The sequence below is a fragment of the Arachis duranensis genome, chromosome 1, assembly GCF_000817695.3.
Source record: "Arachis duranensis cultivar V14167 chromosome 1, aradu.V14167.gnm2.J7QH, whole genome shotgun sequence".
NCBI classification, from domain to species: Eukaryota; Viridiplantae; Streptophyta; class Magnoliopsida; order Fabales; family Fabaceae; genus Arachis; species Arachis duranensis.
The window spans coordinates 45,473,698-45,488,311 of NC_029772.3; the positions used below are offsets into that span (position 1 = coordinate 45,473,698).

At 38.2% G+C, this 14,614-nt stretch overlaps 2 protein-coding genes across 3 annotated transcripts; one reads left to right on the forward strand and one right to left on the reverse strand.

The window, feature by feature from the left end:
- Positions 1-9,015: 9,015 nt before the first annotated feature.
- LOC107487719 (ACT domain-containing protein ACR8) lies at positions 9,016-12,446 on the forward strand. Of its 2 annotated transcripts, XM_016108418.3 has the most exons (8): positions 9,016-9,156; positions 9,336-9,446; positions 10,103-10,148; positions 10,258-10,372; positions 10,456-10,523; positions 10,643-11,209; positions 11,296-11,400; positions 11,552-12,446. In XM_016108418.3, exons 2-8 carry the CDS (start codon positions 9,385-9,387, stop codon positions 11,915-11,917), a joined length of 1,329 nt encoding a protein of 442 aa, XP_015963904.1. In that variant the 5' UTR covers positions 9,016-9,156; positions 9,336-9,384; the 3' UTR covers positions 11,918-12,446. The 2 variants fall into 2 exon arrangements, with proteins under 2 accessions (XP_015963904.1, XP_052109900.1); XM_052253940.1 differs by having other exon boundaries at positions 9,035-9,446.
- Positions 12,447-13,859: 1,413 nt separating this feature from the next.
- LOC127748312 (uncharacterized) lies at positions 13,860-14,614 on the reverse strand. Its single transcript, XM_052262568.1, has 2 exons — positions 13,968-14,614; positions 13,860-13,869 (listed from the first exon to the last, which is right to left on the reverse strand). The coding sequence occupies exons 1-2, from the start codon at positions 14,612-14,614 to the stop codon at positions 13,860-13,862; spliced, it is 657 nt and encodes a 218-aa protein (XP_052118528.1).

The following is a 14,614-nucleotide window of genomic DNA, read 5'->3' on the forward strand; positions in this document are numbered from 1 at the left end:
TGAATAGTGTAATCTAAATAATATTTATTTTATTATAATTTATTTTAATATAAAGATTTCAAATATAAATTATGTTAATACAAATTTATTTTTTATTATAATCAAATTTAAAAAATCAATTTTATACAATTTTTTTTTGTAAACTATAATCCAAACACACACTAAAGTATAAGTAGTGATCCGTACCCACAAAATCGGGCCGCAGTTATACTTTGGAAAGACCACGTCTAACAAACAGAATGCAGAATAATAGGTCAAACTTCAGGACTTTTATCTTCAGGATAAGAATCCATCACTAAGCTCGGATACGAAGTCAAGAATCTCGGAACCACTACCGTACCCTCTCATCTTAAATAGCACTACACAGATAGCCTCAACACACTCAGAACTCACCATTCACTATAATTGTTCTTAAGATATTTTTCCTGCGCAAAAACTAACTTAAGTATCGGAGTCCGTTCTGCAGGTACTCCTTATTGCTCGGACGAGGCTCACGCTAGTGGCGCGATTTTCAATAGGAATAGTCGTGCAAGCATCCTTCCAGCCACCACCAACCTATACCTCGGGCTGAGCTCCTGGCGAGAACATTTGGCGTCGTCTGTGGGGAAGAAGAGTTTAACTTCACCCCATCCCATTATTTTAATTTATAACCTATCTATATCTGCCTTGCACCCCTTTTTTTCTTTACAGGAAGGGAAGCATGACTGATCTCTCGGAGACTCAACAACACCCACGAACCAATGCCGATCTCATGGCCGCTAACGCCACTCCTAGCAGAGAACCAACAGATGGTTGAGCTGTTAGCAGTAATGCAGAATAATGGAGAAAGGAAGGTCGACAGCAAAAAAATAAATGATGATCAACACGAAGAGCACTAGTCAGAGTCCAATGCAAAGACAGGGGAAACACCGCCCCAAAAATGGAAGACGACAAACCAACCCGTTTTCGAAGAAATAATGAGCTTCAAAATGCCTAAGAATTTCACACTCCCTATGACCCTAACACCGTATAAGGGGATCTGAGATCCTAAAGTCCATGTCATAAAATTTGAATCCATGATGTTCCTCAAAAGTGACTCCGATCTCATCCTATGCCGATCTTTCCCAATTTTTTTAGATGGAGCTACCTTATTATGATTTTCTAATTTGCCTGCAGGGTCCATAACCAGTTTTGAAGAGTTCGCCAAGATGTTCATCAATCATTTCGCAGCGTCCAAGATCTATGTAAGAGACTCGGATTACCTCAGCACAATTAAACAAGGGCAGCACGAAAGCTTGAAAGACTACATGACACGCTTCACAACAATAGCATGGAGATCCCCGACCTTAACCCAGAAGTGCAGTTGCACGCCATCAAGGGTGGCCTCTGACCTAGGAAGTTCCAGGAAGCCATCGCTGTGGCAAAACCGAAGACATTGGAGGAATTCCAAGACAAAGCAACTGGTCAAATCGAGTTAGAGGAGTTACGCGAAACTCGGAGAAATGAAAGACCATCGTTCAGGAAGGAAGAAGACAGACCCTATAGGTCCCAAATTAGAGATCCTAAAAAACCCTTCAAACTAGCACCGAAGTTCGACTCATACACCAAGTTCAATACCAAGAGGGAGGATATAATCAAAGAAATCTTTCACAACAAGCTAATAAAGCCGCCAAGCAGAGCAGGTACGTACCAAGATCAAAGGTATGTCGACAAAACAAAGCACTTCTTTTCACCAAAAGTTCGGCCACACCACGGATGAATGTGTGGTGGCTAAGGACACATTGGAAAGACTGGCAAGACAAGGATTGCAAGACAATTACATCGGCAGACAAGTACACAAAGATCCGTTAACCTCGGGCGAGGTGGAACACCCAAAGACAAACGGCGAAAAGTCTCAATGGTAGAATAGTCAACCACAAAAGAAAGTCATCAATTATATTTCAGGTGGTTTCGCATGTAGTGGAGAAACAAGCTCGGCCAGAAAAAGAAGTTACAGAACTATGTTAACAGTACAAGACGAGACGCTCTCTGATGTACCTATACCCAGAATCCCTGACATAATGTTCACAAGCAAAGACTTTGACACTAAAGCTCCTAACCTCGATAACCTTGTCGTCATCTCGGTAACAACCGGAGACCTCCTAATTCGGAAAGTCTTATTAGACCAAGGAAGCAGCGCCGACGTCATGTTTCTATCAACCTTCAAGAAGATGCAACTGAACGAAAAAGTGTTATAACCATCCTCCGGCGAACTAGTCGAATTCTTAGGGGAAAGAATTCACGTAACAGGTTGTTACGTTTGGGTGAGGATGACCTTAGGAGAACCCCCTCACTAAAAAACTTTAGACATCCAATATTTAATTATTGACTGCTTTAGTCCCTATAATATCATTCTGGGAAGACCATCTTTTAATGCTTTTGGAGCCATAGTCTCCACTATTTGCTTGTGTGTTAAGTTTTGTTCAGAGAAAGGAGCTATAGCAATAGTCCACTCAGACAGAAAAGAAGTAAGACAATGCTACAACGCAGGTCTCAAAGTACAGCAGACACCGGCAAGGAGGATAAACTTAGTATACAACGCCAATGATATACCAAACCTTGCCGAGTTGGATCCACGGATCAATCATGAACAAAGATCCACATCGGTAGATGATTTACAACAGGTAAGCTTGACAGAAGACAAAAACCAATACACTAACATCTGTTCTACTCTGCCTGCAGGACACAAACAGCAGATGATAGACCTACTCCAAGCTAATGCCAATTTGTTTGCATGGACCCCGGCCGACATGCCGGGGATAAACCCAGAGATCATATGCCATACACTGGCCCTCGACCCTAAAGCTCGGCCACTAAAATAGAAGAAAAAACAATTCGGGAAGGAAAGAACAGAAGCAGCAACAAAGGAAACACAAAAACTGATAAGTGCAGGATTTATCCGGGAAATACGATTCACGTCATGGCTGGCAAATGTCGTCATGGTAAAAAAGAACTCGGGGAAATGGCGAATGTGCGTGGACTTGACTGACTTGAACCGAGCATGCCCGAAAGACTCCTATCCCTTGCCATGCACCGACAAGCTTGTAGACAATACTTCTGTCTATCAAATACAAAGCTTTATGGACGCATATTTGGGGTAAAATTAGATACTCATGCACCCAGCTGACGAAGAAAAAATAGCCTTCATAACTAACCAGGGCAACATTTGTTACAAGGTCATGTCATTTGGCCTGAAAAATGCAAGTGCCACCTACCAGCGTTTAATGGACAAAGTATTCCGGGAGCGAATCGAAAAGAACATGGAGATGTACGTGGATGACATGGTAGTCAAATCAAACACCGATGAAGAACACCCAGCCGACTTAAAGGAAGTGTTTGATCAGTTGAGAAAATAGAATATGCGGCTCAACCCAGAAAAAGTGCATTTGGAGTTCAATGAGGCAAATTTTTAGGGTTTATGTTAACACACAGAGGAATAGAGGCAAACCCTGACAAATGTAAGGCAATCTTGGACATGAAGTCACCATCAACAATCAAAGAGGTACAACAACTTACAGGAAGGCTAGCCACCCTATCTAGATTCCTACCAATAATGGCAGCAAGATCAGACCACTTCTTCAATACACTCCGAAAATCAAAGAAGTTCGAATGAACAAAGAAATGCGAAAATGCATTTTTCGAGTTCAAGCAAATACTCTCATCGCCTCCCATACTGGCAAAACCAAAACCTGGTAACCTGTTATATTTATATCTTTCAGTATCTACTAATTCAATTTTATCTATGCTTGTAACAGACATAGGTCGGCAACAAAATCCAATGTACTTCTTCAGCAAGATTCTGCAAAACGCAGAAACGCGATATCCAACCATTGAAAAACTGGCCTACGCTTTAGTAATCACAGCGAGACGACTGAGGCACTATTTTCAAAGCCACAAGTTTATAGTACAAACAAACCAACCATTAAGGCAGGTCCTGACAAAGCTCGACCTCGCTGGAAGACTAACCAAATGGTCTATCGAGCTGTCAGAATATGATGTGGAGTATCAAACTCAAAGCTCACTGAATTCGCAAGCGTTGGTTGATTTCGTGGCAGAACTAACATCAAACGAAGACATATACCCAGAATGGAAGCTGTACGTGGACGCGCATCCAATGAAGACGGCGGAGGAGCCAGGATAGTCGTCAAGGACAAAGAAGGAATCTCAACCGAATAGTCAATAAAGTACATGTTTCCAGTTAGCAACAATCAATTTGAATACGAAGCACTCCTAGCCGGTATGCGCCTAGCAAAAGTGTGCGGGATACAAAACATAAAGGTCTATTGCGACTCCCTTCTGGTAGTTCAACAGGTAAACGACGTGTTCCAGGTACGAGAACCTTCCTTATAACAATATTATGCACAGGTGAAATTTTTAGCTCAACATTTTAAACACTTTGAAATAATGCATATAAATAGAAGTGACAATAATCGAGCAGATGTGTTATCTAAGCTAGCTACTTCTAGAAATGTGGGAATACTACCTAATCTGTCACACATAACATTAGAACAACCTAGTATATGCAACAACCTTGTCATGAGCATGTCACAGGAACAGGATTGGAGAACACCCTACATCGAATTTTTAAAAAATGGAAAAATGCCAAAGAGGGAAAAAAGCCCGAGGCTCTTTCAAAGGAGAACAAGTTTCTTCATAATCATTGGAGACGATCTTTACAGAAGAGGCTTCTCCTGACCTTTGCTCAAGTGTCTAGGAGATGAAAAAGCCACCCTAGCAATGGTAGAAACGCATAAAGGAATCTGTGGCACACATACTGGAGGCCGAAGCCTCGCAACAAAAATACTAAGGGCAGGATATATACTACTAGCCGACATTGAGAAAGGACTATCTCGAGAAGGTCCGAAGATGTGACAACTGCAAAAGGAGCTCACTAATCATCCATAACCCAACTGAGACTTTACACACCACAGATCTCGGATGGCTGTTCCACAGATGGGGCTTAGATATACTCGGCCCTTTCCCAATTTCCAAAGAACAGGTGAAATTTTTGTTATTAGCAATCAACTATTTCACAAAATGGATAGAGGCCCAACCACTAGCCAAGATAACGTCAGATAAGGTAAAAGGTTTCATTTGGAAATTTATTATATGTCGGTATTGACTACCTATGGACATTGTCACTTATAACGGTAGACAGTTCACTGATAAAAAATAGTATCTTTTTTACAAAATTTAAATATAAAACACCATCTTCCTCAGTTGAGCACCCATAATCCAATGGGCTCACCGAAGCGGCTAATAAGGTCATTTTGCAGGCTTTGAGGAAAAAAGTAACAATTGCCAAAGGGGTAGTGGGTAGAACTGATACCCGAAATCCTTTGGGGATACAGCACCACCCCACAAAGTTCAACTAAGGAAACACCTGTCAGGCTAATGTTCGGATCCGATGCAATGATCCCGGTCGAAATACCCTAAGGGTCAATCAGAACGAATCATTTTGATGAAGACACAAACAACCAAACCAGAAAGTCCGAGCTAGATACCCTGGAAGAAGTACGAGAAAGGTCAAGGATAAGACACGAGGCAATCCAACTGATGGTCCAGCGCAAATACAGCATGAAGGTTAGACCTCGGACGTTGCGACAAGGAGACCTCGTCCTCCAACGCTTTGAGGACGCCCGAAAACCAAAGGGAGAGTGTAAACTCGCCGCCAATTGGGAGGGCCTTTTCCGAGTCATACAAGTTCACAGCCAAGGTGCATATTCGTTACAAACCATGGACAGAGTTGATCTACCAAATACTTGGAATATTACTTCATTACGATTGTATCATATTTGAACATTTGTAAACTATTGAAGATCGAAAGGTACTCTTTTTCCTACCACTGAGGTTTTATCCCATTATAAAAGTTTTACTCGGGGAGGTTTAAACGAGGCGGACCACTTCAAAGTCAATCGAGTAGATCTACTAAAACATCATTCAAATACACTATTTAGCAAAACAAGCATGCATTAATATTAAATAGCAAGGCATATTGCACACAGAGTCTTAGCTATACTTCATACCAAAATATAAAAAAAGCAACACAAAGCTCTAACAAAAGTCTACAACGACCAATAATAAACAAATATTTACTTATCATTAACATCCACATTTTCATCCTGGACTTCCCCTCCAGGCTCATCATCCACCAATTTCCCTTCCACAACTATCTTCGTAACATCAAACTGACCGACATCAAAGTCGGGAGCAAAGATCGAAACTTAACTAATTGCTCGGTCAAAGCTGGCAGCAAACATCTCTATGCCACCATTTTCAAGCTCCTGAATCCGAGCTGTCAAACTCCATTTTTCAACATCAGATTCTTTCGACTGCTGCTGAAGAGTGCGGACTTGATCCTGCAAACTCCCTATTTCACCCCCCAAATCCTTCAGTGTTTCGTCAGATCCATAATAACGTTGTCCCTCTCATTTAGCAATTTTTCAAGATCTTTGATCTTCTCAGTATCCTTCTTCTCTTGAGCACCAGATAACTCCAGGCCTCGACCAACACATAGGAGCCTTGTAGCTACAACCTGTAAACATCACTAGCAATTTGTAAGACAGACTCTAAAGCAAACAAGGCAAAACAGAACAACAAAATAGATACCTGAATATATTGGCCAACTGTCTCCTTCCCAGCACTGCTCAAAAGCTATAAGTCAGAAGAGCTCTGAGCAACCCTTTCCGAAACTGCGGCATAAGGGAAACGGTAGCTCCAAACCGAATCCGAACATCCACCAGTAACAAAACCATGCAAACACATTTGGTTCTTTAAATTACCCCTCACCCGACCACCACTAGTAAAATCAAACCCGAAAAGAACCTCGAGCGAATCGTCAGGTTTAGGACTCTTCCTCTTCTCACCTTGAGGAATCACGCTAGACTGCAGCACCTTCGCATCTTGGCCGAGGACAAATTCGGAACCCTCCCACCTGAACAAAAACATGCAACAAATACTTGGTAAATACAAACAAGTAAACAGTCAACACAGTAAAAGGAAAACACTACAAAACAACCCACCAATATACTTGGCCAACCCAGCAGGGTCATTCTCACGCTGAAGAAGCTCAGCGGTGGACAACAACTTAGCAGAAGAAAACCATTCGGTAAGATATTCAAGAACAAAATCCTCCTCTCATAAACCTCTCTTCCCTGTTACATGCAATTAACTCAACACCACAATGAGAACCCTTACGAACCCAGTCACAAACGTTAAGTGAAGCTAGCATCTTGGGGTTCTAAAAAAGAGATGCGCGACACTTAACGTCAGCATGGACCCATTCGTAAAGGTCATCCTTGACCTCGACAACTTTGTCCTCTGGCTTCATCATCACAGAAAGAGCAGTACCAAAACAGAAAGGTAAGAATGAAAGAACACTAACCTCTCGAAGCCATCCTCCCCTGAAGAAGTAAAAGTGAAAAACTTTCCACACACCATAAAGTCTACCAACGCAATAAACACTATCACACGATCAAATTCACAATCAAACCCCAACAGTTCGCTTGATAAACCATTCACATGACCAACACATTATTACCTCGAAACAAAGACCCATTAACACTCATTTCTAAACGTCTTTTCAACACCCAAGTAGCAATGAGTGCAACCTTTTGCTCCTTTCATTTCATTTTTCTAAAACTTTTGTTTTATTTTTTGCACCTAATTTTACGTCTTCTAAAAACCTCTTCAAAACGGCAACAAATTAAGCTTGGGGATCGGACATAGGTCAAAAAAGGTATAACGACAGTCAAAGTTAACTTTAACTTGCTACAGACCAAAGCAAGTCAAGCTTGGGGGCTGTGATCCATACCCACAAAATTGGGCCGCCATTATACCTCGAAAAGACCACGTCCAACAAACAGAATGCAGAATAATAGGTCAAATTTCAGGACGTTTATCTTCAAGATAAGAATCCGTCACTAAGTTCGGATACGAAGCCAAGAATCTCAGAACCACTAGTGTACCCTCTCATCTTAAATAGCGCTATAAAGATAGCTTCAACATACTCAGAACTCACCACTCACTATAATTGTTCTTAAGATAATTTTCCTGCGCAAAAACTAACTTAAGCATCGGAGTCCTTTTTGCAGGTACTCTTCACTGCTCGAACGAGGCTCACGCTGGTGGCGCGATCTTCAACAGGAATAGCCGTGCAAGCATCTTTCCAGCCGCCACCGACCTATATCTCGGACTGATCTCTTGGCAGGAACAAGTAGTAATCAAGATTGTGGGCCTATTTGAGAAGTTTTAAAAGTTATTTTTGAGTTTTTAACTTATTAAAAGTAGTGGTATTAATGTCTGGTATAATTTTTAAAACTAAATTGTAGCTTTTTAAAAGGTTATTTAACTGCTTATAGAGAAATTAAAAAAATGACTTCTCTCATAATAAAAATTTTTTATCATATTTTTTTAAATAAAAATTTTTAAAACTAAAAAACTAAATACAAAATACTTTACTTAAAAAATATTATTAATATAAGTATTTATTGTTTAAATTATTTTTTTAAAAAAATTTAATTAATCTGTTTTCCATTGCTTTTTACCTGGTCCCAACTTGCCACGTGGATCGACCCCTCTCATTAATCGAGCATCAGCTAACTTGCCACGTGGATCGACCCCTCTCATTAATCGAGCATCAGCTACTCCCTCAGTTGTTGAGTCCACAATACGCAAAGCAAGACCGCCTTCGATCCCACGTGTTCTGCCAGCTGGATCGTTAACTAACCCCGTTTTCCCACGACACGTGTCCTCGTGGTTGGTTGACCTGTCAGTAAAGAATACAACTGTGAGAGTAGCGGGGCACAAGGACGATAGAGAAAGAGCTTGTTCGGTCAGGGCGGGCAAACCAACGGGCAGGCTTAGTCACTCACTCACTCTATGTCAAACGGCCTAATAACATTCTCTCTCTTTCCGTGTAGGCGTCGCTTCGAAATTCCTCATTTTTCTAATTAATAATTAAATAACAATAAAGGAAGGGTGGGAAGAAAGTTGTCGTAAATATAAATACGCATAAGTGTATTGTGCGGTGTGAGGATTTGGAAGAGTTAAGAACGAAGCATGCTTTGCGGTTGGAAGAGAGAGAAGTAACTCTGGCAGTGTTGCCAAACGCAGAGAGAAGGCAACAGTTTGGTGAAGGTAGTTTTATGGCGATTGGTTCGAAGGTGGAATTGCAATAAAAGCCACCGTTTGGAATTTAAGCCTTTACCTATTTACGTTTCTGCTTGTTGCTGCGGCTTCAGTTATATATATATATATATATACACATACATAGAAAGAAGGAGGTTCTGAAACGTGTAAATCTACTTCTGCAACAGAGTGTAGTGTACTGAAAACTGAGGTTTCTGAAGCTCGCAAAAAGGATTAATGGAGTGGTCAGCTTGTACGGATGAATACGAGAAGCTTGTGATTCGGATGAGCACGCCTAGGTCCGTTTGTTAAACCTTCATCTTCTTCAAATTTTTACAATGTTTGTTGCCTTCTTTTCTGGTTTTCATATTTAGGAGTTATATGATATGATTTTGAGATGTGTCAAGAATCAGTTGATTTTTTGGTGAATCTTATCTCAAATTTGTGTGTTAATCGTCATTCTTCAGTTGTTTCTCTGTTAGATTTCGCCATGTGTTTAGCTCCTTCCAACGAATTCTCTGAAATGTTCATCATTCCAGATCTCGTAATTTGAAATTCAAACCGGTGGCTTTCTTCACGTGTTAGAATATTCGTAAATTTCTTTTATACATGAGATTTCCTTCATGTTTCGTTTGTAGCGGTTCCATTACAAAATCTTTTAAAATATTTTGCCAAATCCCCAAAATGTGTAAGAGTGATGACAAAAGCATTTTCCTAATTTCACCAACTTTTCAAAATTGATTTGTGCAAATAACTATATCCAAATAATCTTGACTTTGCCTTCTTAATTTTTTCCCTTATTGTTTCTTTTGCCTACCCTTCCAGAGTTTTATTTGTTCTTTTCATCTTCAACGCTTATGCACTAATTCCTTGTTTTTCAAAACAGAACAAAATTGTTGACATTGAATATCTGAGGAAAAAAATGACTAACTTTTTACCTTTACCTGCAAAACAGGGTCGTAATTGACAATGCCGTGTGCTCCACAGCTACTATAGTTAAGGTACAGCAAAATGTCTTCATTTTGTTTTTCTTTTTTTTTAAAAAAAAATTAGGTTTTCGTGTAAAACAGGAAAAACTAATAGAAATATTTGCTTTGATGTGGTTCACAGGTTGATAGCGCCAGAAAACATGGGATTTTGTTGGATGCAATACAAGTGCTCGCTGATTTGGACCTTTTGATTAAGAAGGCTTACATTTCCTCCGACGGAAGGTGGTTCATGGATGGTAAGCTATTTTGCTTTCCTTTTTTACTTCTAGTAGTAATTACTTATCCTGATGTGCACTAACTTTTGGCTATATCTACGCAGTTTTCCATGTTACAGACCAATTAGGAAACAAGTTAACGGATGAGAGCGTATTAAATTATATTGAACAGGTATTGGATTGAGGATTGAGGATTGAGATTCTTATTTAATTTAATTTTGATCCTATTTACTGATTAAAATTGATTGGAATTTAATTGTAACTTAAAGTCTTGTCTATATTTGGTAACAGTCACTTGGGAGTATTCACAATGGTAAAATCAACAGCTCCAATGGTTTCACTGCCCTGGAATTAACAGGCACGGACCGTGTTGGTATTCTTTCGGAGGTGTTCGCTGTACTGGCTGAGCTGCAGTGCGATGTGGTTGAGGCAAAGGTTTGGACTCACAATGGCAGGATTGCCTCCCTGATCTATGTTAGAGACTGTGATTCCAGATCTGCTCTTGAGGACTATCAGAAGATTAATAAGCTTGAAGCACGTTTAAGAAATGTTTTGAAGGGTGACAATGACATTAGGAGTGCAAAAACTTCAATTTCTAATTCTGTCATACACCCGGAAAGAAGGCTACACCAGATGATGTTTGCTGACCGTGACTATGAAAGGAGTCGCATTTTCAAGTTTACCCCTGAGACACCATTTGTATCGGTGCAAAATTGGGCGGAAAAGGGTTACTCTGTTGTGAATGTTCAGTGCAAGGATCGAATTAAGCTAATGTTCGATGTTGTCTGCAATTTGACAGACATGGAATATGTTGTGTTTCATGCAACTATTAACACAAAAGATGATCAAGCTTACCTGGTATTTATTCGACATAAAATCTGTTCTTTTTATCTCACATCTTAATTTATTTGCTTATTTAATGATATTCAATTTGTCACTTACAGGAGTTTTATATAAGGCATAAAGATGGCACTCCAATTAGTTCAGAACCAGAGCGCCAACGTGTGATTCAATGCTTGCAAGCTGCTGTGGAGAGAAGGGCAAATGAGGTAAATCATTAAGCATCATTTAAACGCACTTTTTCTCTGTTATATTAAATTGGCATCTACCTATTGATCAATATGAATGAACATATACTAGGGTTAATTATTCTTCCCATTTCCAAGTTCTAATAATTATTTGTAATTCTTTGGATAACAGGGTGTTAGGCTAGAGTTATATGCTGAAGACAAGCAGGGCCTTTTAGCAGAGGTTATGAGAACGTTCAGAGAGAATGGGATGAATGTGATTAGAACTGAAATATCTACCGTTGGGGGTGTGGCTGCAAATGTTTTCTATGTAACTGATGCAATGGGTTACCCAGCTGACCCAAAAATAATAGAATCTGTTAGGCAGAAAATTGGGTTAAGCAATTTAAAAGTGAAGGAGTTGCCTTTACTACGTCAACAGAAGACAAAGAGCGAAGGAGATCAACCAGGTGGAGTTGGTGGGGCAGTGTTATTGTCCCTTGGTAGCCTCGTGAGGAGGAATCTCTACAATTTGGGCTTAATCAAATCTTGTTCTTAAAGCAGAAAGTGAGGAGGGAATTTAGAAGGAAGTGGAAGGAAGATAATGTTCAACTTTTTAAATTAGAGCATATTAGCTAGTAATATTCTTTGCTTCATGCTTGGACATTGTGTACATAAAAAGTAAAAGTGGAATTTGGTGATGGTAGTTGTTCCTAGTTGGTTGGGTTGGGATTTGGTTGGTGAAAAACAACAGATAGGTATACATGTAGCTGGAGGGGTATGGGGCGGCCCCACTTTACACCATTTTAAATGCTTTGCGTGAGGAATTAAAGAATTTGCATGAGAGATAGGGCATTATAGAAGAAGGTTGTTGTTTACCTTGGTGGGACGGTAGTTGTGAAGTTTGATGGAAATATAGGTAGGGATTGGATTCTTGGTGGCACACAGTTTAGGTAGAGGCGGCACAAAGTTTGGTTCATACAGAAGAAAAAGAAAAAAAAAATTATGTAGAAGTCATTAAAATTGTGTACATAACGACGTTTGGATGATTATTGTTATTAATTAAAGTGGTTGACTCCATTATTTAATTTATACTGGTAAGTTATTAACTTTGTTTCTCCAATAACTGACTCTGCACGCGTTTGAATTTTATTTGTTTGGTGGCTCCACCTTGTGTTACCCATTGCCACTACCGGATCTTGCTGGATCTTGGGGTCCCCTTGGAAAGAACTCTGATAAGTACTGAAGTATTTGTTCATGAACCTGATATATTATTCTAATTTCTAACTTGTAATATATAAGTAATTAACACGAGAAAAAGAGAACTAAGTTTTAATTTCTCTTTAGAAAACGTTATATTCGATTAGCTACTTTCACTTGTTTTTTCACCATGATAGTTTAAGGAAAAGAATTGTTATATCATACTTATGAGAATGTTAAAAATAAATCAAATATCAGAAAGAATTAACCTCATGTAAAAATCTTATCTAATGGAGTCCTGATAGATTATTGTAGGCAATTATTTCGGTACTTTTTAGAAATTAGAGGGTGAATTATTATCTTTTTATATATTATTGCATAATAGTATAATTTTACATGTAATTTAACACACATAATTTTTTTAATATATTTTATTGAATATGAAGTATAATGTTTAAATTAAACTCTAAATAATTAACTTGTTGCATTATTTTCATTTTCATGAGATTATAATCAAATTTGATAAATACTTGCATACTCTTAAAGTATATTTTTAACACGTATTTCAAAAATTTATTTTTATCTAAACTTTAATTATGTATTAGATTAGTTAAATATATGATGATTTCATTATTAAAATTGTATAAAAAAATTTAAAGTTATAATATATAAGAAATTGTAATTTATCTTTTAGTTTCATCAATTGCATTGCCACTTTTATATATGGTTTTTGTACAAATAAAATAAAATTTTAGAGAACACTTATTATCCAGAAAAATGGCTCCATCTATTGTAATTTAAGCAAGAAGCTTAGAGTTGGAAGTTTCGTTTCTCTAAAATCCAAAATCTTCTATTTACTTATTACGTAGCTGAAACGGCTCCAGATACATATATACATACTAGTGTTAAACCCGTGCGATGCACGGGCTTATATTTAAATTTGATAAATTAAATTAAAAATAATATTTTATAATCATATATTTTTTAAATTTAGTATAACACTATCATCATCGTTATATAATAAACGTGTTAAATATGTTATTTTATCTTTATTCAAAGTAAAATATGAATAGAAGAGTTCGAAGTTTATAATATTCTTGAACCATAAGGAGGGAGATAAAAAAAAAGAACATATATAACTATAATAATAGCATGTTAATTTTACCCTAAATTTTATATCAAAAAGCTAATAAAAATTTATCAACAACCTAATATCTTACTAACTTCATTAGAAAATCATTAGATGTTGTGCTCCTTGTTACACATTTCATTTCAAATTTGAAAAAAGAGTTATAGATAAATTAGTTATATCTATAGTAAAGATTTGTACAAAAGTGTAAATCATAACATGCTATTAAAATGAAAATAATATTATTCTTACCTAAATATTATTAAAAACCTCTTTGAACACGACATTTGTTGTTGATGACTTTGGATTGCCGTCTTCGTTTAGAATTAAAACCCTGAGACCACTGCGACTCTTAACTCTTGACAAAGCAACATAAAGTTGTCCATAGATGAACATTGATTTTGGCAAATAAAGCCGTACATGTGATAATGATTGATCCTGACTCATGTTAATGGTCATTGCAAAGCATACTGTTAATGAAAATTGTCTCCGTTGGAACTTAAATGGCAATCCTGAATCTGAAGGGATCAAGTTCATTCTTGGAATGTACACTTTATCTCCAATATTTCTACCGCTCACTACCGTCGCTCCAATTACGTTGCTGCCAAGTTTGTTAACTATTAATCTTGTCCCGTTGCATAAACCTGAAGTCTGGTCTATGTTTCGCAGTAGCATTACAGCGACTCCTGGCTTCAAAGTCAACTTGTGATTGAGTAGTCCCGAACATTTGATGTCATTTAGAAACTCTGATGTGAACCACTCTTGTTTTACATCTTCATTCTCATCAGCTTGACATGTTGTGTCAGAGCTCAAATACTCCTTTTCCATCCCCGGAAAGATTGTCAAGACAAAATCGTTTACCTTCTCGACACTCTTAAGTGTGGGTGCAAGAATTGCCCTACTCTGAAAATACCTGTAATCTGACAT